At 51.1% G+C, this 21,684-nt stretch overlaps 2 protein-coding genes across 4 annotated transcripts; one reads left to right on the top strand and one right to left on the bottom strand.

Moving 5' to 3' along the window:
- Positions 1 to 483: 483 nt before the first annotated feature.
- On the bottom strand, positions 484 to 17,446 carry ext2 (exostosin glycosyltransferase 2). 3 transcript variants are annotated; one of them, XR_014732296.1, is made up of 17 exons: positions 17,296 to 17,446; positions 16,385 to 16,728; positions 16,049 to 16,272; positions 15,748 to 15,837; positions 14,665 to 14,781; positions 14,262 to 14,469; positions 13,680 to 13,819; positions 13,447 to 13,540; positions 10,202 to 10,333; positions 6,513 to 6,702; positions 4,336 to 4,502; positions 3,524 to 3,667; positions 3,008 to 3,136; positions 2,140 to 2,222; positions 1,163 to 1,782; positions 690 to 738; positions 484 to 538 (listed from the first exon to the last, which is right to left on the bottom strand). XR_014732296.1 is itself a non-coding variant. In XM_084682810.1 (15 exons), exons 2-15 carry the CDS (start codon positions 16,697 to 16,699, stop codon positions 1,644 to 1,646), a joined length of 2,172 nt encoding a protein of 723 aa, XP_084538936.1. In that variant the 5' UTR covers positions 16,700 to 16,728; positions 17,296 to 17,446; the 3' UTR covers positions 484 to 1,643. The 3 variants fall into 3 exon arrangements, 1 of the variants encoding a protein (XP_084538936.1); XR_014732295.1 differs by having other exon boundaries at positions 690 to 1,782; XM_084682810.1 differs by having other exon boundaries at positions 484 to 1,782.
- A 104-nt stretch (positions 17,447 to 17,550) lies between these two features.
- On the top strand, positions 17,551 to 21,624 carry tollip (toll interacting protein). Its single transcript, XM_084682811.1, has 6 exons — positions 17,551 to 17,910; positions 18,459 to 18,608; positions 18,758 to 18,940; positions 19,110 to 19,262; positions 19,374 to 19,458; positions 19,652 to 21,624. The coding sequence occupies exons 1-6, from the start codon at positions 17,878 to 17,880 to the stop codon at positions 19,885 to 19,887; spliced, it is 840 nt and encodes a 279-aa protein (XP_084538937.1). The 5' UTR covers positions 17,551 to 17,877; the 3' UTR covers positions 19,888 to 21,624.
- The last annotated feature ends 60 nt before the right edge of the window (positions 21,625 to 21,684 follow it).

Raw genomic sequence — 21,684 nt, 5'->3', positions numbered from 1 at the left:
CTACTTGCTTACACCTAGCACACCTCACAGTTAATGTGTCACTCCTGTTTAGGCCCATTTATAAATCCTTCTGTATGTCAGTTCCTTTGAAGGGACACGAGTGCTGAAATGAGATCGCAAAACCCACAAGAATGTTCCCCTAATTGAAGTGGACAAAAATACTAACAGCGCCCTTTTGAACCGCTGACATTGTGCAGAGTGGATTAGGGAGTGGATATTAACAACAGGTGACAGGCCAGGCTAAACAGTGGAGCAGCACACCAGCAGCTTGGCCGATAGGGATGTCGGACCTGGCCAACACGCCACCCTCCCAGGGTATCAGCAGGGCACACCATGTCCTTCGGTCTTTCTCACCCAAACACACAACGCACTGCTTGATACCCCAAGCCCATGAGTGAGATAACAAGACGCCCCTTTACGGTGGCCACAAACACCATGGTCTTTATTCATCTGTATTCAGACCATTTCTTTACAAAGTCCTCGTGTTTTACAATAGATCTTTATTTTGAAGCCTCATTTTTCATCACAGCCATTGTTCCTTAGGAAAGTAAAAAAAGGGAAATAAAAACAATGACATCCTTTAAAAAAAATAAACATGGTATCACAAGACCTAGAAAATACTACTCGAAACCATACAAAAGTTTAAAATGAAAGGAAAACAACAATGTTGTTATGGAACGCCCTGTTACCAGTGAGTCAGAAAGGTCCAGTCTTGGTAGTGATCCCACAGTAGTGCACCTGGATAGTGAGCGGGACAAGCAGAGGCATCGCAATAAAACGCTCCAGTAATCATTTAGAGGAAATCGCAAACAATGCGCCAAGTTCCTTTCAACAACCAGATACCAAGTGGTTCTCGTCAAAGAGCATTACTTTGCAGAAACATACTCAAGCCCCAGTAATGAAGTCCTCCAATTCGAGACCAAGTTGACAGTACACTTGTGTGCAGCAAGCACACGACATATCCCCTGAAATAACCCAATTGACTTGTCAAGTGTTTAGCTTTACAAAATACATTAAAAGAAATGCTGGCTTGTCGTCAGCTTTACAAAATACATTAAAAGAAATGCTGATACAGTTAGTGATAAATGACTCGGGCTATAGCATCTCTACAGGTTGTCAAAACGTCACACAAACATTGAAGCTAGCGCTTCTGTACACTAACCTGAACAAGGCTGTGTGGTTGCCTCTCCCCATGCTACAGTAGGCCAGCCAACATCATTGGGATCAATATACACACATCCCAGTACAGCCAAGTAGCCCATAGGGCCTTAGGCAGAAGGGGGGCTGGAGGGTACCTCCTATTACTATGAGTGGACCTACAAGGATAAGATGCATACAAGCATGGTAGTAACCTACATTAGCCAAGAGGAGGCTAACAGCTGTACAGTTGAATCCAATCCAATTAGATCTACACAAGTGCCGATAGCGTAGCCAGGATTCAAGGCCAGTGTCTGCTCAGTCATTCCATCCCTCAGCAACAACACGACCCTACAAGCTCCCGCCAGTCCAAACCCACCAGCCCCGGCGGTGACTCCAGGGAGGGTCAGTGGCCCTGGGGAGTCTGAGTCTTGGAAAGGAGATCATTATATACAGTATGTACGCCTGTCTGGTTGTCAGGGGGAACGGTCCGCGGCGGTGCCCGGTCACAGGCTGCCGATGTTGGGGAAGCTCTTGAGCTTCTCTGGGAAGTCGTCCTTGTAGAGGACCGGGTCGGCCCGGTGCTCCACCACCTTCAGGGGCATGGTGGCAAACACCGACGCAAACTTGTTGATGCACTCGGACCTGGGGAGAGGGACGGAGCAAATCCAACGTTTGGATCAACGTTTGTCCATCGCACGCATAGAATACAGGATGATCACTTAGCAGGGGAAATGCTCGCTTCGGAACGCCTTCGGAACACGACAGTAAAAGGTATTTACGAAAATGGAAAAACAACACTGTGAACAGAAGTAAAAGAATGTACGAAATAAGTCCCCTGTACACTGCAATCGACCAAACCTCAGCACACTGGAACCTGTCTCATAGAGAACCCCCTCTGACAGAGTCCTGCACACAGCCTGAGCCGACGTCCTGAGAGGACAGTACACCCCATGATGTCCACGGTGTCAGTGAAGGTGTGCGCGAGTGCGTGGGTCCTACCTCTCCACCATGTGTGTCTGGTCCAGTGACAGCCCATCGATGGCTGTGCACTCTGGGCACTTGAACTTCTTCCTGGGCGTCACCTGACAGGACGGTAAGAGCACATGTTACAGTCTGGCTTGTCGCCCGGCCTGGCAATTCATGTTCCCAGCGGAGAAACTTCATTTCCTGCAGTCCGAGGTCATCTCTGTGTGCTGATGTATGTGGGGTGATGCGGAGACGTGTCTAAATAACTAATGCCCCTACAACAGTCCAGTGCTGATGCTGGTCAAAGCTCAATGAAGGTGGGGTGGAGGGGGAGGCTGGAAGCTCATTAAAAGGGGTGATGTATGGCTTTCCTCTGTCTTACTCCCCCTTGCCTCCGCCAGTAGCTAACCACATGCAGAAGACTACAGACCTCTGTGTGTGTGTCTGAGATGTGTGTATGTGGGGTCGGGGGTGGGCGACGGGGGGGTGCCTGTGCATGCCCCGGGGAAGCGAGTAGGCGAGGGTGATGTCTTAAAAGCAGTGTGTGTGTGTGTACGTGTGTGAGCCCTGGTGAGCCTAGGAAAACATAGTGGGAGTGGGAGTGGCAGTGAGTGACACCCAGATAAGGGAGGTTAAGGCTGGGCTTTGGCTGCTGCCTCTGCACCTGGACATGGTCAGTCTGAGGGGAGGCTCTGGGGGTGGGGGGGACACTGCCGGGTGAGAACTGATCTAAGACAGGCGCTCGAGCGGTCAGAGCAGCCGCGCTCTGCCCCGTCTCCTGCTCTACTGTTAAGAAGTCTTGGCATTCTCTCCCCCCCCCCCCGCTGATGTATGCACGGTGAAAACCCGTGGCTTGGGGCTTCCAGTTTTCGGTTCTGTGCGACTGTACGGTGAGCGGTACCTTAATTGGGGCTTTGCCGGTGATGTTGGCAACCAGGAAGTTCATTGCGATGTCTTCGCAGTTCATATGAGCGTCCACCCAGTTCTTGATGTCTCCCGGCATCTTATATGTGTAGAGGTGGTTGAAGTACTGGGAGGGGAGAAGAAAAACAAGATCGTATCAATAACCAGAAGCGGAGGTCGTCGCCGTGCGGACAAAACATAACCAAAAACGCAGATTCAACAAACTCGGGGTACATTTGCTGCGCCAAAACATGTTAACTAACCTAGCAAGCTCTGCCATGGTCAAATATCCCTTTGAAGTAAGCATCCCTGAGATTCGCTTTGTGTCGGCGTACGGGCAGTTGGGAGACAATGAGATAACCTTTCACCTTTGACTGAACTCCTGCTCCTCCTCCCCTCTCATCTATCCTCTTAGTCTGTGCTACAGAGCCCCCCCCCCCCCCCCCCCGACACACACACACACACACAGAGGCCCCTCGTCAGAGACGAAGCGAGGAAGAAGCTCCCGGCGTACCTTGTGGTAGAAGGCGGCACCAGTCAGCACCATGGAGACCTCGTTGGTCCACTCCGACTCATACTTCCATTTGCCCATCTCGTGGTCCCACAGGTGCAGGCGGCCCGGGTAGCCCACCAGCCTGTCCGGGAACTCCCTCCACACCTGCAGGGGGCGGCAGAGGGACAGGTCAGGGCCAACACAGGCCAGACGAAAACCCGAGGAGAACCTCGGCCACATGGACCCGAGTTGGCCAGGAGACAGAACCGCCATGCAGAGCCGTCATCGTAACCTTCATTCGTAGACATGAAAGCAGGCGCGGAATGATCCCGGGGAATCATAGCTAATCATAAGAGCTACAGGCTCTCTGTTCGTCTGGGATCTCTCAGGGAGACCGGCTGGGATACCGGAGCTCAGACTCCGGCAGCCAGCCCAGAGACTCCTTCACGCACGGCCAGACAGCCTTCTCCACAGCAGCCTGCCTCCCATTTGATGTCATTATCTTCAAAACGCTCCTCAATTGCCTCAATTGGCTCTAAATGGCTCTTCAGGTGAGTGGCGGACCAGGCCGAAGGCATGGACAACCTCAGCTCAGAGCTGTCACCATCCCTCACACATCAAACACCTCGCCACCACCAGGCAGCCCTCCGCCGCAAGGCTGGGGCCTAATCGGCTGGGATGACTTTAAACTGGGGTGGGGGGGGGGATCAGCTCTAAGTGGCCCGGAATTACCTTCCGTCAGAGGGAGAAGATGAATGGAAAGTGATCGTTTGTCATCGTCAAGGCAGAATTTTCTTTTTTTTTGGGGGGGGGGGGGGGGGGGGATTTCTCACCTCGTATCCAAACTGCAGCTCGTCGGACGTCAGCATGATGATGTCGTCGTCTATGGCCAGCACGGCCTCCGTCTCGATCTCGTCGTAGGGGAAGAAGCGGTTGCTCAGCTTGTTCTCCTTGGTGCGCACCACCTTGAGGGGCACGGCGATCTTGGGCCAGGCAGACTCTGAGGAGACCATGAGGAGGAGGCGTTACGGCATGACTCACAGCACTGACTCACTGGGGGCAATTACCGGCGACCGACTTTTAGAAGGTCAAACATTTCACTGCACTGTTCGGGAGCCCTCGCGAGTCGACTTTCGAACCCGAGGGAGGGAGACATTTGAAGATGGCGTCCTCTATGGAAAACTCTCGCAGTAAAACGTTCACGTCTGACCACAGTGGCATTCTTGTCGAGGCAGAGCAACAGAGTCGGCTTTTTCAGAGCCGAGTTTTAGGAGCTTGGGACGGGTCCACAGCACGGAGAGACAGATGGCACGAGATGTGTCACCCTCGTTCAGCCTGGAGCTGGGGCCCGCGAAGCTGTCTGACAGGGCTGAAGACTCAACTGTCATCCCAAGACTGGAGTAATATGTGTGTGGATCTTCTTTTTCTGTTCTCCCTGCAACGGTTTTCTTCCAGAAAACAACGTCTTAGGAGAACACAGCGGGGGAGAGCTCTCTTACGACGCACAAAACGAGTACAAAGAAAAAAACCCCGTCGGACCAAACAGAGTGGTCCACACACAGAGCGCACACCCAAAGAAAAAGAGAAAATAAATAAATACAAATAATGGGAGACTCCTTGATGCCGGCAGCACCTTGTTAAACTGTCAAACAGGCAGACCTGTTTGAGGACGAGGCGGCTCCCAGAGTCGAGTCAGGCAGCGTCGAGGATGAGGAGGAAGTCCTGGGCCAGAGCGGCCTCCACTCACCCCCCCCCCCCTCCTCACCCCCAGCCCCAGCCTCCGCCCGGCTCCTTGTTAACTCTAATGGTTCACAAAGCTCAAGCCAGGCTGGGCTCACGCCTCTAATCAAAAGGCTAGGCTGGGGCCATTAGAGGCCACTTCAAACAGGCCCGAGCGCTTTGTTCCATTAGCAGCCTCGTCCGCTGAGGGAGGAGAGATCCCTTCGCAGAGCTGTCAGTGCTAAGGGCCTCCATAAACAGCCCCCCAGCTAATCGCCTCGTTAGGGGGAGTCGTTAGAGCCCAGGACATGGTTAATAGCGGTTCATATTAGGGCGAGTCTGCCACATCCCTAATGGGCTTTAAATGACCCTTCAGAGAAGAGATGGAGCAGGCTGATGGACAGAGAGGTAAAGAGGACGGGCTGGTGCCGTTGGCGTTGTGCATCGTCTTCGCCGATTAATCTGGCTGGGCGAAACTGAGCGACAGAGAGACAGAGAGAGGTAGAGAGACAGAGAGTGAGAGGTAGAGAGAGTGTTGTTGACATGTCCAGGTGAGGTGAATTGACTACACTGCGAAGGGGGTAGCTCTCCACCGATACTAACGTTACCATTTCACGGTGCTGTGTTTTCCATTTTCCTACTGACAGCCACTTGCCACACTGAGCTACTCTGGTTTCATCCTATTCCTCAGGCCAGAGCAGAGTCAGTCAGGGGAGATTTGGCTGCAGAGTGGAGCACGTCAGGCCTTTTCACTGTCTAACCTTCTGGAAAGAGAGAGATGGAGACAGAGAGTGTGAGAGACAGAAAGAGAGAGAGGTGGACAGTGCAAGAGTGAGAATGAGAGATAGTGTGAGGTAGAGGGTGCGAGAGAGAGAGGTAGAGAGAGAGAGAGTGAGGTAGAAAGAGTGAGTGAAGTGAGTGAGTGAGTGAGAGAGGTTTGGCTCGTCTCTCTGTTATCACTCATCTGTTGTGCATCAGGAGCTGCTCTAGGCGCTAAAAACCACCATGGCATAAAAGAGAAAAATAAAAACTTGACAAGGACCATTCAGCCACTTTCCCTACTGTGTGTGTGTGTGTGTGTGTGTGTGTGTGTGTGAGTATGGTTCTGCCAACTCTCTCTACACAGAGAAGAAAAACGACTGAAGGAGCACATATTCAACGTGGCATGAGAGTCTTCCTAGGTAAGTAGCCAGTCAGAGGCCAACACTGAAACTGGGTTCTCTCCCAGCTGAGACTGGGCAGGAGGGGGGAGGGAAGGGGGGGTTGCTGGTCTATAGTGTTTGAAGATCACCTTCTGGAGGACTCTTGTTCTGGTTGTTCCACACCACCAGCAGCTTGGCCAGACTGGGCACCTTGGAGATCTCCGTGATGACCCTGAAGAGGCTCTCGATGCGGTCGTAGGTCAGCACCACGGCCGTGAACCCCGGCTGCCTCGGCGGGATGAGGGGCAGGAAGAGGGGGCTGTTGACACTCGACCACTTCTGCAGACAACCAAACACACAAACAGGACGGGTCAGCCCGCAGGTTCCACACCACACGCTCCCTCTTCCACAGGTCTCACATCGACGCCATCCCCGGCGTGGGCTTTTTTCAGTGATTTAAGCGAGCGGCGAGGCGGCCCGTGGTGACTTCCAGGCGAGGGGTTTTACGAGGGAGCAGGGATCACTTCTTCATGCCTTTCAAAAGATTCACAGTCAGACACGGAGATGCCAGGCCCCCAGAGAGAAGTGACCTGAAACACCATGCACACCGTAAAAACCCAACAGCAGTAGCCGTAACTTGAAAGAGAGATAGAGGGAGAGAAAGAGCAAGAGAGAGAGAGCGAGAGAGACGGAAAAACGGACAGAAAGCGACAGAGAGAGAGACGAAAAAGGAGCAAAGAGGAGGCCGATCGAGAGAGAGGCTAGGCTGCAGGCCGGCTCCCCACAGGCAGGCAGGCTGGCAGGCCAGGGGAGTGCTGGGTCCTGACTCAGATAAGGGAGCTGTGGAGGGAGGGCTCTCCTCAGAGTCCGTCACGGTGCCTCTGGCTGCTCGGGGGGGGGGGGGGGGGGGTGTTGTAAAGAGTGGTGCTCCATCGCAGAGCTGTGGAACTGGTCAGAGCCATCGACAGCAGGGGTCCAGATGAGCACTGAGACAGGGAGAGGGAACAGGGGGGAGGGGAGAGGGGGAAGATAGGAGGATGGAAGGGGAGAGAGGGGGAAGGGAGAGTGATGGAGGGGGGAGGGAGGGAGTGGGATAGGGGGAGCTTGGCTCCTAGTCCTGGCCATCTTTCTTTCTTTTCTTTTTTTAAACGGTCCATAAACTCTGGAAGATGCACATGAGCTGAGCGTAGATCAAGTAACACTGTAAAAGAAATACTGGCAGTGCCGAGAGCTCTCTGATGCTGGACGACACACGGTCGCACACACACAGTCGCACACACACGGTCACACACAGGGTCACACACACGGTCACACACACGGTCGCACACACACAGTCGCACACACAGTCACACACAAGGTCACACACAGTCACACACACACGGTCACACACACGGTCACACACACGGTCACACACACGGTCACACACACACGTTCACACACACACACGTTCACACACACAAACACAGGAATTTTAAAGGCACATAAAAACCTCAGGCCAGGTCTTGGGGCTAACATAATACACAGCAATATTATAGTGCAGCTACCTAAACATGTATTTTGCACACATTGATAACAACAAAATGGCAAAACTCTTTACCTCTGGAGCAGTAGTGGGCTAGCGGATGGGACAAACTGGTTTTACACCCTTCGTTAACGACTGAGCTCAACAAAAGTAATATCAACTAATAAACCAAACCCAGTGTTGGCTTCATCCACGGTCTCAAAGACCCCCCACACGCCACAGAACACAAACACGCTCGGCTTTCTGCAGCAGGTTTTTCCACGCGTAAATGTAAACCTGCGGCCGCCTTGAAGTAAGCCCTCGTCTGTGCTCCCGCCCAGCTGTGTCAGGTGACCACAGACAGGCCTGGTGGCTCGCTGGCGGCCGTCCGTCAACGCGGGCCCACGCGCTGTTCCCCTGAACACCCGACATCAGTCGGGCCTCAGCCAGTAAAAAGCCTCTTTACTGGCAAGTGGAAACTTCCTTGTGGTTGTTCTGACACTGACATACAAGCAGAGGGGGGGGGGAAATAATTAAACTAACACGGTGACACACAGTGGCGAGAGACATAAAAGGAGGACAGGCACCACTTAAGTCATTTGTCTGGCGGAGGGAAGGAGATGAAAGAAAAGCCACCACTTCGATGTTAATTAGTTCGAACCAGTTCGCCGGTTGGTTGCGTTTCCCTCTGTACAGCAAACGGGAAGGTGGAGCCACTTGGGGCTCCACACTACAGTGGTGTTGTTATTACAGTAAGACACACACACACACCTCTGTAAACTCTGTGGCGCCTTAAGAATCATGTGAGGGGCCGGGTTTCAAAACCTATCGATTGTAAACAGTAAATATGTCTGTGAGAATTGTGAGAACTGGTGGATTCTTACTGTGTGCAGTTCTCTTATCCGTCACTGCGATGATTTATCGGAAGCCCTGCGTCATTAGCTAGCTGCGGAAAAAAAAGACCACAACAGCGGAATGCAGGCTAATGACTGCATACCTGCCAGCTCTGCCCACCTCTGCTGCTAAACAACAAGCAGCCTGTCCCTTCTGCCTCGGCAGACCATCTCCAGGCACCAGCGGAGCCTGTGTGAAATGTGCTTCCAATTACAACCCTGAAGGACACAGAACAGGAGAGCGGGAGGGGGGAATGGGGGTAGGCTTGATTTATATAGTGCTCCGTTCCAATTCCTCCTGACGTCTTTCCACTGGATACGTCGAGAGAAGCATTTCATCTCCCCGCAAAGGGTGGAGCGGCCGAAGCCGTGCGTCCGCCCGGCCAATCCCGCTCCTGAGGGCCTGGTCCCAGCCAGAGCCAGAGCCAGGAGCCCTGAGTGATGCTGACGGCTGTCAAGTGGAGCCCTCTGTACCTGCTCAGACAACGAGTGACACCTGCTTTGAGCCACGGGCTGGCCTGGCGTGCCGTTAAGACCTGGAACCCTGCACTGCTTTGAGTTCGACTGAAACCCCCATATGTCAGGCACCCTATGGAAGACAGACTGCAAGAGGTTCAGACGAGCAGAGCCCGACTCCCTTTGCATGCCTAATGCCCTCCACACACACACACACACAGTTCCTTTGGGGAAGAAGGCAGGGCTGATTAACAGCCCCTGAGAGGTGGCCACTCAGCCAGGCTGTCTGCGTCCCCACACACTGCACCAACCACAGGCACACTGCACACAACCACACACACCCCCTTCCAAGACTATTCCGACACAAAAACAGCAACACACACAGAATGATTGAAACACGCAGGAACAGATTTTTCACCACACTGGAGGCATCCTCCCAGTGAGAAATCTGCTGACTGGGACTCTTTGGCCGTTTCAGAGCAGGGTGTTTACTGAGGCGAGGCGAGGCAGGGTTAGAGGCAGGCCCGGCCTGCTATGCTCCCTCAGAACAATCTAATCCAAATCCTAACAGCCTTTTATCCAACACAGAGTACAGCACAGGGGGAGATGTTGAACCCGCAACCCCTTGATCCGCAGTGCTCTAACCACTGAGCTATACCCGTCCCCTTTAAGAACGATAAGGAAACTGTCATACCCGTCACTGAGCGAGTGCGTGGTCAACGCTATATTCAGGGCGGATCCATACTGCCGACCAGGTCCATACCAGACTGCAGACCAGCTACACTACCATAAACACAGCTCCCGTCTCCACCAGGACTGAGCGGTTCACCACAGTCAAATCCATAACCACGCTGTCACAGGCGGAGCCAAAAGGCAAGAGGCCAGGCCAGGGCCCGCGTTGACATTTGCCTGAGCGTGATAGACATGGTAGGTAGGCGAATTTCATCCGTCTGACGTGTTTGAGGCGGCTGGGCGGGGGAGTACGAACCACGACAGGAGGGTTGTTCCACTCCTCGTAGGTGCGGGCCGCGTACGGGTAGATGCGGTCGTTGATGATCTGGAGCGTCGTCATGCCGATGGCCTTCATGGAGCTGAAGTACGCGTCCCAGAACCACCGCGCCTGAGGAGAAAGAAAAACACTGTGGTTGCCACACACTCAAAAAAGCAATTCCCAGGAAACCTTGTAATAACATGATCTGGAATTGGAACGAGACAGGGGAGAATAGCTTTGGCCAGGTGAGAGGAGTAACTCCTCGCAAACTTGACCAGAACAGAGGTGGAGGCCCTGGCCCTGAACCATCCTTCATGCAGGCGTCACGACCATACTACAACCCCAGCAGAAGACACCTCCACATCTGGCCACCACAACCAGGCCCAGCCCAGGGCCCAGCCCCAACTCCGGTCCAGCCCCCTGACCCCCCAGCCTCCCGGCCCTGCCATCCGGCTCCCTGAGGGAACTTCAAGGACTGGTGGAAGGGGGAGAGAGAGAGGAGCCTGTAAGAGTTAATGATCCCTGAAACAGCCCCATCTCCAACCAGGAGGCGCCATGCCACTGTGACCTGCCCAGCAGCCTCCTCTCTCCAGCAGCTTCTGACCGGGCCCACGACGCCCCGCCTCTCGGATGTGTTTGATGGGCAGAGAGCCGGGCCAGCTCCAGGGAAGACCAGGCCAGGCCAAATACTGTGGGAAGTCGGCAAAGGGTGTCTTTATTCGAGAGCCACAAGCTGACGCAGCTGGGCTTTGCGCCTGCTAAAGCCTGCTGCAAGGCTGGGATTGGAGAGAGGACCGTGCCCTCAGCGTGAGACCAAAACACCCCCCTCGCCCCCCCCCCACCCTGCCCCGCCCCACCCTCCCCACGACCCCCTTTAACACCGGAGAAATACAACAACACAAAAACAGCTTGTAGTTTTATGGAAGGGGGTGAGGAGTATTCGGAGAGACTTTCTAATCTCGGGGGGATCCCGGCGGCCCATAAATCAGCCGGCGATGAAAGTTTCCTTTCCGACCGGGATGAGGCAGAAAGCAAACGGCTCCGGCTCCAGAGGCCCGCCCCCCCCCCCCCCCCGCCTTCTCCCAGCGCCTGCAGGAATTTTTATGAGGAGGGAAGAGGAGACCGAGTGGCCGCGGAGGAAGAGGACGGGCTGAACCACGCCGCTGCTCCTCCTCCTGCTCACTGGCAACCCATACAAGGACTCAGTCCACATCACCTACTGATTGCTGAGGTGACAATTAGCCATGGACAACGCTGATTCCATTGGTCACAATAAGTAACAACTATTGCAGACTCATCGACTTGCATCTGCAGACAGCTTACTACGTAAAGATATTTAAATAAACGTGCACTGGAGTACTGGTCGACACTTTTCCTGGCTTTCCCACATATTAGGCTGGGTTCAGACAAGCTTCCAGGAGCTCACAGCCAGCCCTGGGATTGCAAAGGACTGACTGGGGCCCTGCTGATAGATAAAGGACTGTCTTCTATGGAGAGGGTTTGAGCCAAACAGGGTAGGACAGGATTCAGGAGCCTGTGTTCACCACCACCACCACCTAGCAGCTGCTTAGCACACAGCTCACAATGTAGAACCTTAATGAATGCTACCACATCCATATTTTGTTCTTCTTCAATGAGTCTTCCTGACGTTTTGTAGGCAGCTGATGGCTGGGGTAACTGCCCTGATGACCTAATCCTCTGCAGGTCTGGGATCGTCCGTCTCCTCCTATAGTCACCCAGCCCTCTGGCCTTGCAATGTTGTGTGTCAAGAGTGTTGGATAGGCATTTCTTCATCAGTGAGGGCAAACTGGCCTGATAACGGTTGGGAGATAATAGTCTGCACCACTTATGAAGCAACAACAGAGCCCTCTATTGGTCGACGTGTGTAAAAGCATCAAGGGTTCCTCATTTTCAGGTTTCAAACGTTCCAAAACAGAAACAGGCTGAAATTGTGAGCACGTTCGGAGTGCACATGTTCCAGAGACAACACACGTATCTAAACATAGACTGGTTCCAGTTGATTTGGTATGGCATTTGTATTTCAGTTGGCGTGGTTGTCACTGACTCCATGAAATGAATAACTTCTGCAAAAACAAATTGGGGTTGGGTTGCATCCACACAGACACACAAGGCCTTATTGACAGGACTTTGACGCCTGACCAGACTGTAGAGGGAGGCCAGGCAAGGCCTCTGGAGGGCTAGCTGTTCTGTCATCTCACTGTTCAGACAAGGGGATGTGTCAGGGTGGGATGTTGGGGGTCCCCCCTCCAGATGTGTGCAGGCGAGGCCTGACATGGAATGGACCCAGCACCACCCCATAAATCCTGGAGGAGATGCAGGGCCTGTGTGCAGACGTGTCCGCCCCACCCTCACAGACACCGGGCTGGGCTGAGGCTCGACATCCCCCTCCCGTCAGTCCTGGGGGGGCCAGGGGCACGCAATCCCAGGCCTCACCGGCCCACACGGACCCACCCCACGACCAATCTCAGGCCTCACCGGCCCAGACACCTCACTAGACACCCCCCTACCCCAAGAGAAGACAGAGTAGACCAGGGAAATCAAGATCCAGCCCTAGCAGCATCCAGACAAGGGATCCATGTTTAAGGCTTGGCTGGTGCAACCCACCCCCTGGTGGGTCTCTCAGCTATGGGTCTAACAAGTCTGTTTGGCAAGTCTAATTGGTAAATTGACCAGCGTTGATACAAGGAATGAGAAACAGCTTGAACTAGGGCCGCTCTCTCGGTGGTGCCTTCACCTCGGTTTAAAGTGGCTCCATCCAGCTATTGAGGGAACAAGGAGAGGAAGAGAGAACGAACTAGAATCAACACGGCACAATCTCCGTAAGAGTATTTTTCATCGGGATCGGGTGAATAAATGGTCAGTCGTAAAAAGAAAAGAGCGTCCGTTTGGTCGGGCGAGGAGGGGGGGTGGGGGGGGAGAGAATGTCTTGAGGTAATGGCGCTGTAACGTGAGTGTTTGTGTCTCCGCTCCTCTGACCTGCTCGTCACACCACGTTAACCTGACAGAGCAGGGCCCCCCCGTTCTCCCAACGCTGATTCAGACGGACGTGGCAGGCGGCGCCGGCAGCACAAAGAGAGTAGAGAACTCTACGGTATGGTGTCAGTCACCAAGGCAGCATGAGGGCCTGTTCCCAGGATGCTGGGCGTGCGTCTTATCCCCGTCGCATTTACATTTTCCATATTGATGCCTTCGCCTGAAGTCGCATACATAGAGAGCATTACCTGTCTCTGCATCTCCTCCACCTGCTTGTGAGGTATACTCTTCAGAATGGTGTACATCTCTGGTAACTTCTCCTCTGGAATGACCACCGAAGCCCTGTACGGAGAAAGACAAACCATTTCTCCCACAGAGAAAATCTGGATCCTAATCAACAACAGCCAACCTGTTCCACTTCAGTCCAGTTTCAGAGCAATGCGTTTGGGAGGCAAGTGGCCTGGGCTGGATGGGGGCGAACCTCTTCCAGTCCAGGACCTCAGAGAAGGGCAGGATGTAGGAGTCGGCCAGGATGACGGGCACGCAGCCGGCCTGCAGCACGTCGCTCAGGGTGGCCTGGCCCAGACGAGCCCCGCGCAGCACCACGCAGAACGACGACTCCTACAACACACGCACACACACACGTTTAGTTTAGCCATCTCAGAAATAACCTGTGCACACAACCTAATCTATTTCAACTGGCTTTGCACTCCGTGACACCGTTACAACTGACTGACAGCACCCCCCCCCGGCCCCTCCCTCTCTCCCCCTGGACCTCCGGCCCCCGAGGCACCACGGTGGGACGCATCCCAGATGTGCACCCCCTCCAACACCAGGCCCCGTTGATAAGCCTACTTCCTGTCTAGACAAGGCATGAACGGGCTTGGAGATGAGCTCCGAGTGCATAGTAGCTGACGCAGCCGTGGTCTAGCGCCACACACACACACACACACACACACACACACACAATTTGAGTGGAGATTCTCTTCCAAGCTGCACTGCGGTCTTGCGGATGGACCGCAGGAGAGGATTGGCTCTGGCGTGTGTGCGCGTGGGCCGGTACCTGAAGGATGTGGGGGTAGTCGAAGGCGTGTCCCTTGGAGCAGCGCTTGCGGGCGGGGGCCGAGGCGGAGGACGCCCCCTGGGAGAGGTCGCTGCACTTGTCCAGCAGGAGCACGGCCTCCCCGTTCTCCTCCTTCAGCCTCTCCAGCTCGGCGCGGTACTCGCGGTGGATGGCCGTCTGAGACGACAGGACGAAGTAGCGCCGAGGCCTAACAGGGGAGGCCGAATGGGGGATTATGGGGGGTAAACAGGTGAGATCCAGACCACCAGATGGGGGAGAGACGCGGCGGGGATGGGACTGGACCACTGTCTAGGGACGAGCTGGCCGTGTGCTGTGGAGACCTGGACTGACTAGCCCCACCACACGAGGCGATGAGTGGGGACATGCTTTGAGTCGAGCTTACCCTGGCTGTCTCTCAGGCAGCTCCACATCTGCTGACAGCGGGCTGTAGACTGGGATGCTGACATCATAACCCTGTCGGTAGGTCCATGTAGAGAAGCCTCCACCGGCAAGAAGCGCCCTGAAAGACACGCACACACACATACTTATAGGAGAACCTCGCAATTCTCATTGTGTCTTCCCTGCATGTAAGTACAGAGTCTCTCACTCGCTGATCATAAAGTGCCTGGAACATAAATACACACACAGCTGGTTCTGATGAGGCTGTGCGCCAAATGGACCCCAGCTGGACGAGCCCAGGAAATTCCCTTCAGCTTCAGATAAGTGTTCACGGTCTCGGTGCTCTGTGTTCGTAAAAACCCACCTTTTCCACCCGGGAGCAGAGAGCAGCCAAGAGCCAAGCTGGGAAACATGCACTCTGAGCAGATAGCCCGCAGCATGCCTTTCTGCTCAATGGAGGCCACTACAGGTTTGGTCATCTTATTCATAAGCAATGCTCATCGTGATCACATATTCAAGAAACCGTTCATGGATATTTGGTTGCCTAAAGCCTTTTGGTTCTTGGCAAAAAAAACTGATTGTATTTGAATCTGATTATCTAGTATCAGAAAATATCTGTTAAAAAGGTAAAAACATTATAAACTCAATCTACAACCCATGAAACCAGCCTATATTGAAAGAGCAGTTGAGACTAAATCCTTAAGTATGCTTCCCTCTAGTGGTTTGAATGCAGTCTCTGTGATTTGTATATTTTTTGACAAATGTAAGTGACCAATACCTTTTTCCAAAAACAACTAATGTTTTATCGTCCCAATTTCAAATCAAAAGAGACATACATTCTTAATTGTTTTAGCTTAGCACATGAATTAGCACATGAATGCAGAGAAAAAAAGAGTTTTACATGCATAAAAAAAAAAAACGTTTTTCAAGACGGATACTGCAGTCTAAGTAGCACATATTCCCATGTCAAATCGTGACTTGGTTGTTGATGCAGATGCATTCATCATTTACTTGGAGGCATCAGCAGTCAGGTCAACCAGATCACTTCAGATCATTTGACATGCATGCAGCATGTGGGTGATTGTACCTGTCTCGAGGCACATCCAATGCTGTGTTGTAGTCGGGAGGTCCTCCAGGTAACATGTTGAAAAGCAGGTGGTTCATGCCTTTGTCCCACCTGACAGCAAACAAACACGGGTATCAAGGCTTGGATGGAATCCCAATGTACCTCATGTGAGAGGGGAGCAGTAGTGTTTCAGTACAATAAAACATCTTAATCCTGTCTATTTAAGCCACATGTAGGAGTGAGTCTAACCCTTCTTCATGCCCTTCACTGTCACTAACGACAAACTAAAGAAGATAAAGCTATGCAGGGCATGAGGCTTTACCGAGGCAGCATGGCCAGAGCCTGGGCCGTCTCCCGGATGCGCAAGGAGTTCTGGTTGAGCACGTCGATGGAGGGGACAAACAGACACGCCCTAGTGACATCATCGGTGTAGAAGTCGCTGTCCGAGATGGCGGTAAGCAGCTCATTGTACTCCCGGGAGAGGCCTGTGCTGCTGATGGGAACCCCCATATCGTCCACGAAACGCTGCAAGGGGTAGATATACACCTGCCAGACACGGGAAAGAACAGTGTTTAAAATGTCGGCCTACTTTATCTTCTAGCTGGTGGTCCCGCCCACAGAGTATTCTTAAAACCATAAGCCAAAACACTGATCCCACCTTGATTCTGTTCTTGGGGTTGTAGCCACATCGATACACGTCAAAGCAGGTGTGCATGCGGCAGCTGAGGTCCCCTCTCTCCGGGATGGGGCAGGAGATGGGCAGCTGGACCAGGGGCGAGTCATGGACGCTGCGCTTGTCCAGGCTCCAGTCTGCAGACGACTCGATGGAATGCGGCCAGAACTGGAACATGCCAGTAGCAATGAGGCCCAGGAGAACCAGGGAGAAGAGGGTGATGTAGTAGATACGGTGCTTGGTCTTCATTCGCGGGATCAAGGCGGGACCCCGTGAACTGTATTTTCCAGAGGCACACATGCTGAGTCTGACTTCACTCCAATCAACCACTAAGAGAACAGAAAACATTTTAGTTGAGTTTTGATATGAGATAAGAGTATTGTGCTTTTCTTTGATTGGTTGCCCTCGCCTTTATACTGCTCCGGTATGAAGATACAAGCTAACTTACAAACTACAACCACAATAACAGGCCTATTCGAAATGACAATCCCTTTACTTACATGCTAAGGCCATTTCAAATCAAAAGCTAGCTAAGACTGTTATGGTTAGTGACAGCTGACAACACAGCAGCCGAGCTACTGACCAGACTGTGCTAGCTATCTAATCAAGCTATCGTTAGCTTGTCATGGTTATCGTTATAGGTCATGGTTGTTTGTACAACAATTTTCAAGCGAGCAAGATAAAAGTGACGTTCAGGTGACATAAAACCAATTGGCTAGGTATTTCAAGGACACATCGTTTCTATTCAATCTAGAAACGTGTTCAAATATTCAGCACGGATGCCTCTATTAGCAAGGAAGCTTGTGCTGGCTTGCTAGCATTACAGTTAGCCACTCGCTACCCCTAACAGTGATGAGCAATCTCAGCTACACAGTTTAATCTGAAGTGTGTCTTACCTTCACGTTTGACCGGTGAGAAGTCGACTACAATATATCAATTCATACCCACTTAATTGACAATGAGAAATTCCTGATGATTCATAGACTGGCTAAAATATGTTTTCGTGTCGATGAGATTAGCGGAACTGACTGACTTCTTCGCATACTGTTGTGAGGCGCTACTGTGCACGTTGATTAGTGCCTCTAGTGGATAGCGAAATATTCCACAACTGTATTTATTTATTAATTCATCTTGATTTATATTGTTGCTCACGGGGTATGTGGGTGTGTCGACTTCACTTGTTTGGCATATTCGTTTTTATACATATCTATATACACAAAATATTGCTAAAACGTTAAATGAAAATATGTCGGTACAGCCGGGCAACCCGGGAATAAAAAACAGATCCACATTAAGTGAGGTCAGTCTGTCAGCTGATCTTTGAAACCAGGATTGTTGGCGTAGCACGATTGGACTAAAGCTAGCACATTCCAGACTGTTCAGTTGTTTACATTGGTAGCAGGTCAATTGCATCAACATTTACAATCAAAAGGGATATTCGGTTTTAGGGTTTTGACATTAAAACACGTCTGAACGTCATGGCAACTACCATTAGCACCCAGCGAGGACAGGTATGTTACTAAAAAGGATGACAAGAAGTTGTGTGGACTCCGATGCGTAAGCTTCCGAGTTCTGTTAGTGCTAGTTGTAGCTATCTGAAGATCATGTCTACTTTGTGGCTAACTCGAGTGACTAATCTAAACCCCTTTACAGCCATCTATAAACTAACAATCTTTCCCTATGTATACACTAGTTGAATAATTGGTAGTTATCATACTATTTAATCGTTCGGCTAGCTAGCTTCGAACCTTACGACAGATTTGTACTATGCTGGCTAGCTAGGTACTAAATATACCGTAATAAGGAAGTAGCTAGCTAAATTAGCACTAGCTAACTAACTAACTAGATTATTTTTGCTAATCGGGGGATTATTGATCCGGGTTGACAGGATATATTTACCATTTCGAGCCAAATATATATATGTGTATATAATAATATATAGTTAGATGAAAACATGAATTGCGCTGTTATATATTTTGGAATGGTTTTAAAGCCATTACTAATTAACACAATTTACTAGTAGTCCTACATGGCTCGTTTTTAACTGTGTCACCATCAGGTGTACATCGGAGAGCTGCCCCAGGATTTCCTGCGTATCACTCCGACTCATCAGCAGCAGCTGGTGCACATGGACGCCCAGGCTGCTCAACAGCTGCAGTATGGCGGGTCGATAGGCACCGTGGGACGGCTCAGCATCACCGTGGTGCAGGTATGGAGACCCGGGGATTGCTAGGGCCTTATTTACAAAATGTACAACATATTCCAGGGAATCGTAGACAGAGAGCTCTGGTTGTACTCAAGTCAAATGTATTAGCCGTCCTCTGAGTATATCCTGAACCACCCCTCTCTTTCCCCCAGGCCAAGCTGGCTAAGAACTACGGAATGACCCGTATGGACCCATACTGTAGGCTCCGCCTGGGCTATGCCGTCTATGAGACTCCCACTGCCCACAATGGGGCCAAGAACCCCCGCTGGAACAAGGTGATCCAGTGTACGGTACCCCCAGGGGTGGACTCTTTCTACCTGGAGATCTTTGATGAGGTGAGGCCTGGCGGGGAGAGGGAAGGTTGTTTGTCTTTGGGGATTCTTCTGGAACAGCTCATTTGCTAGTCACTGGTCCCTGAACAGGGAAGTGGACGTGTTGTGTGGTGTTCTGTAACAGTAGAGAAATGGATACAGCTGACGCCATTGGTGTTCTGTGCTATTCCAGCGGGCGTTTTCAATGGACGACAGGATAGCATGGACACATGTGACCATCCCTGAGGGCTTGCGGGAGGGCAGTGTTGTCGATGAGTGGTTCAGCCTCAGTGGTCGCCAGGGAGACGACAAGGAGGGCATGATCAACCTCGTCATGACCTTTGCTGTGAGTTCACCAAACAGTCACGCGCCTAAACGCCAGATGTGCCTGGACTTCTGAAAAACGTATACTAATCCATACCCTCTCTCTCCCCCTCTCTCACTGTCATATTGCCAGTCCGTGCCAGCTGGTATGATGTCTCAGCCTGTCGTTCTTATGCCCACTGTCTACCAGCAGGGGGTCGGATATGTACCCATATCAGGTGACATGAACGCACACGCACACACACAAAGTTTATAGACCACATGCTCTTTTTCACGGGTAACACACTCCTCCATATTGCCCTTGCCACATCGTTATGGACCAGCACCTTTCCTGTATAAACACGTAAGCACTGTACATGCAAATCCACACAACCAAAGCTAACCCTTTATTCACTCAACCCTTCCTCTCAGGAGTCCCCACAGTGTACAACCAGGGCATGGGGATGCCCATGGGGGTGCCCATGGGGATGCCTGCAGTTCCCAGTGTAACTCCACAAGGCGCCCCGGTCAGTGAAGAGGATCTGAAGGCTCTGCAGGATATGTTTCCCAACTTGGACCCTGAGGTGATTCGCACCGTCATTGAGGCTCAGCAGGGTAACAAAGACGCCGCGATCAACTCTCTTCTGCAGATGACTGAGGAGCTGTAGTGGTACTGCTGTAGGGTGGTGCCATCTACTGGTCACAACTGCATAGCGCAGGCAGGAGTCTACAGCTGACCAGAACATTTGCCCATCACTGAACTACCATCCCCAGCACCTACAGACTGTACATACACACTCAGACCTGCTAGCTCTCAACTGTCCCACACTCACTCAGCTACAAAATACTGTTGGCTATATCTGAATTGTCACGCATTATTACTATATCTGGTAGAAATCATTCACATCCCCATCATTCAGCACACAGATTAGAGCCCATTTCCACATGTAATGTGTGACAGACCCAGACTCAAACCCCAAGTTGGGTTGACGCACGAAGGTTTGTGACATCTTAACAGCCTCTCAGTGTTTCATTCCACTGAACCAGACGGTGTGAAAGGTTATCTGGTCATTGCTTGGTCATGCAGGAGAAAGCCCAGTTGGTCTTTAACCAGTTGGGAGCTCATCTCTGTGTACTTGTGTTTGACGTAATCTGTATAAATTTATAGTTCTATATATTGAAAGAAATATTATAAATGATTATGAAGATATGAGATTTATGTCCTACATCGGGAGGGGAAAGAGGATGTTTATATGCAGATGTGCTCAGTCACTCATTCCCCAAAGGCAACAACCTACCCCAGATCAGCAGTGCATAGCCTGTTTGGTAGTATACAATTATTGGATACTGTTGTGGAAATGTAACCACATCACTCCATTTCTATTGATTGAAATAGCTAGGGCCTCAAACGGCAAATACAGTTTAGACGGGTACTCATTAATGTTCATAAACAGGAAGGAATTGCTTCCCACCAAGCTCTTGGGCGTGTCTCCAAAAGTAACAGTAATTCCCCCAAATCTTTTATACCTGGTGTGATATCAATGAGACATGTTGTGAATGACATGAGCACTAATCTGTAGGAGGAGAATTTACCAGAGAGGTAAGACATCCTCATGTTCCCTGTTTGTCTCAGAGTGTGTTGGCTTCGCCTTGTGAGCTGTAATATACTGCTGTTGGTGTGGTATGCCTCAACGCAGCCCTGACACAAATGATGTCTGTTCATATAATGAAAAGCTGTCACCTTTCCCCGAGGAGACTCTCATCTGCTAATATGAGGTATTGAATGTTGCCGTTAGCCAAAGGTCTGATTCTGGTTTTGATTTGATATTTATATTTGCTTAATCTTCAAAGATGTGCATATATTTTTCCAAGGAAATATCCTGTGCTGTTATCAGTGTGATTCCTAAGTAGTAGTGAAGATTCTACTGTCTCTAAGCCATGATGTTCCATGTGTCAGATGTACAGACACTGCAGTTTGTTGGGCATAGGATATTAGCCTAGAGAAAAATCGACAAACCTGTTGTTTTGTTTCCTGAGACGCAAGCACTTTTAATTTAGTCAAACTGTCTGTCCCCTAACGTATATCATGTCACACTCTTGTTGGATGTATGTTACAGATGTGTGTCCTGTTTTTTGGGTGTGCTTGAAATGTGGTAATATACCTGAGTGAAGGAACTGCATCCCTTGGTATGCACTGTTCAGTTGTCTAATCGCTGTCATGATCATGTGATTCCATGGCATGCTCTGTAGAGATGTGGCCCAGTCGTCTGCATCACATGACCAGTGTCATGTGCTACAACAGTTCTAAAATATGGCTCATATCTGTACAGCAACCCATTGACACTGAACTGTTTAAGTATGATTGGTTTTCTTTCAAATGTGGAAATAAAGTGTTTATCTACAAAGTTTGTCTGTGTTTTGTCTATACAAAAATATCAACCCTATTTTATCCATATTGTATTGAG

The sequence above is a fragment of the Hypomesus nipponensis genome, chromosome 19 (genome assembly GCF_054491055.1).
Source record: "Hypomesus nipponensis isolate SF chromosome 19, ASM5449105v1, whole genome shotgun sequence".
In the NCBI taxonomy this organism is placed as follows: Eukaryota; Metazoa; Chordata; class Actinopteri; order Osmeriformes; family Osmeridae; genus Hypomesus; species Hypomesus nipponensis.
The sequence above is the reverse complement of the archived record's forward strand: the minus strand, read 5'-3'. Positions and strand labels throughout refer to the sequence as shown.

Coding starts and splice junctions, on each gene's coding strand:
- tollip (XM_084682811.1), top strand. CDS start 17,878: ATGGCAACTACCATTAGCACCCAGCGAGGACAG. Junction 17,911..18,458: donor TTAGCACCCAGCGAGGACAG/GTATGTTACTAA, acceptor TGTCACCATCAG/GTGTACATCGGAGAGCTGCC. Junction 18,609..18,757: donor TCAGCATCACCGTGGTGCAG/GTATGGAGACCC, acceptor TCTTTCCCCCAG/GCCAAGCTGGCTAAGAACTA.
- ext2 (XM_084682810.1), bottom strand. CDS start 16,699: ATGTGTGCCTCTGGAAAATACAGTTCACGGGGTCCCGCCTTGATCCCG. Junction 13,541..13,679: donor GAGGTCCTGGACTGGAAGAG/GTTCGCCCCCAT, acceptor TTCTCCGTACAG/GGCTTCGGTGGTCATTCCAG. Junction 4,503..6,512: donor GAACAAGAGTCCTCCAGAAG/GTGATCTTCAAA, acceptor TGGTCTCCTCAG/AGTCTGCCTGGCCCAAGATC.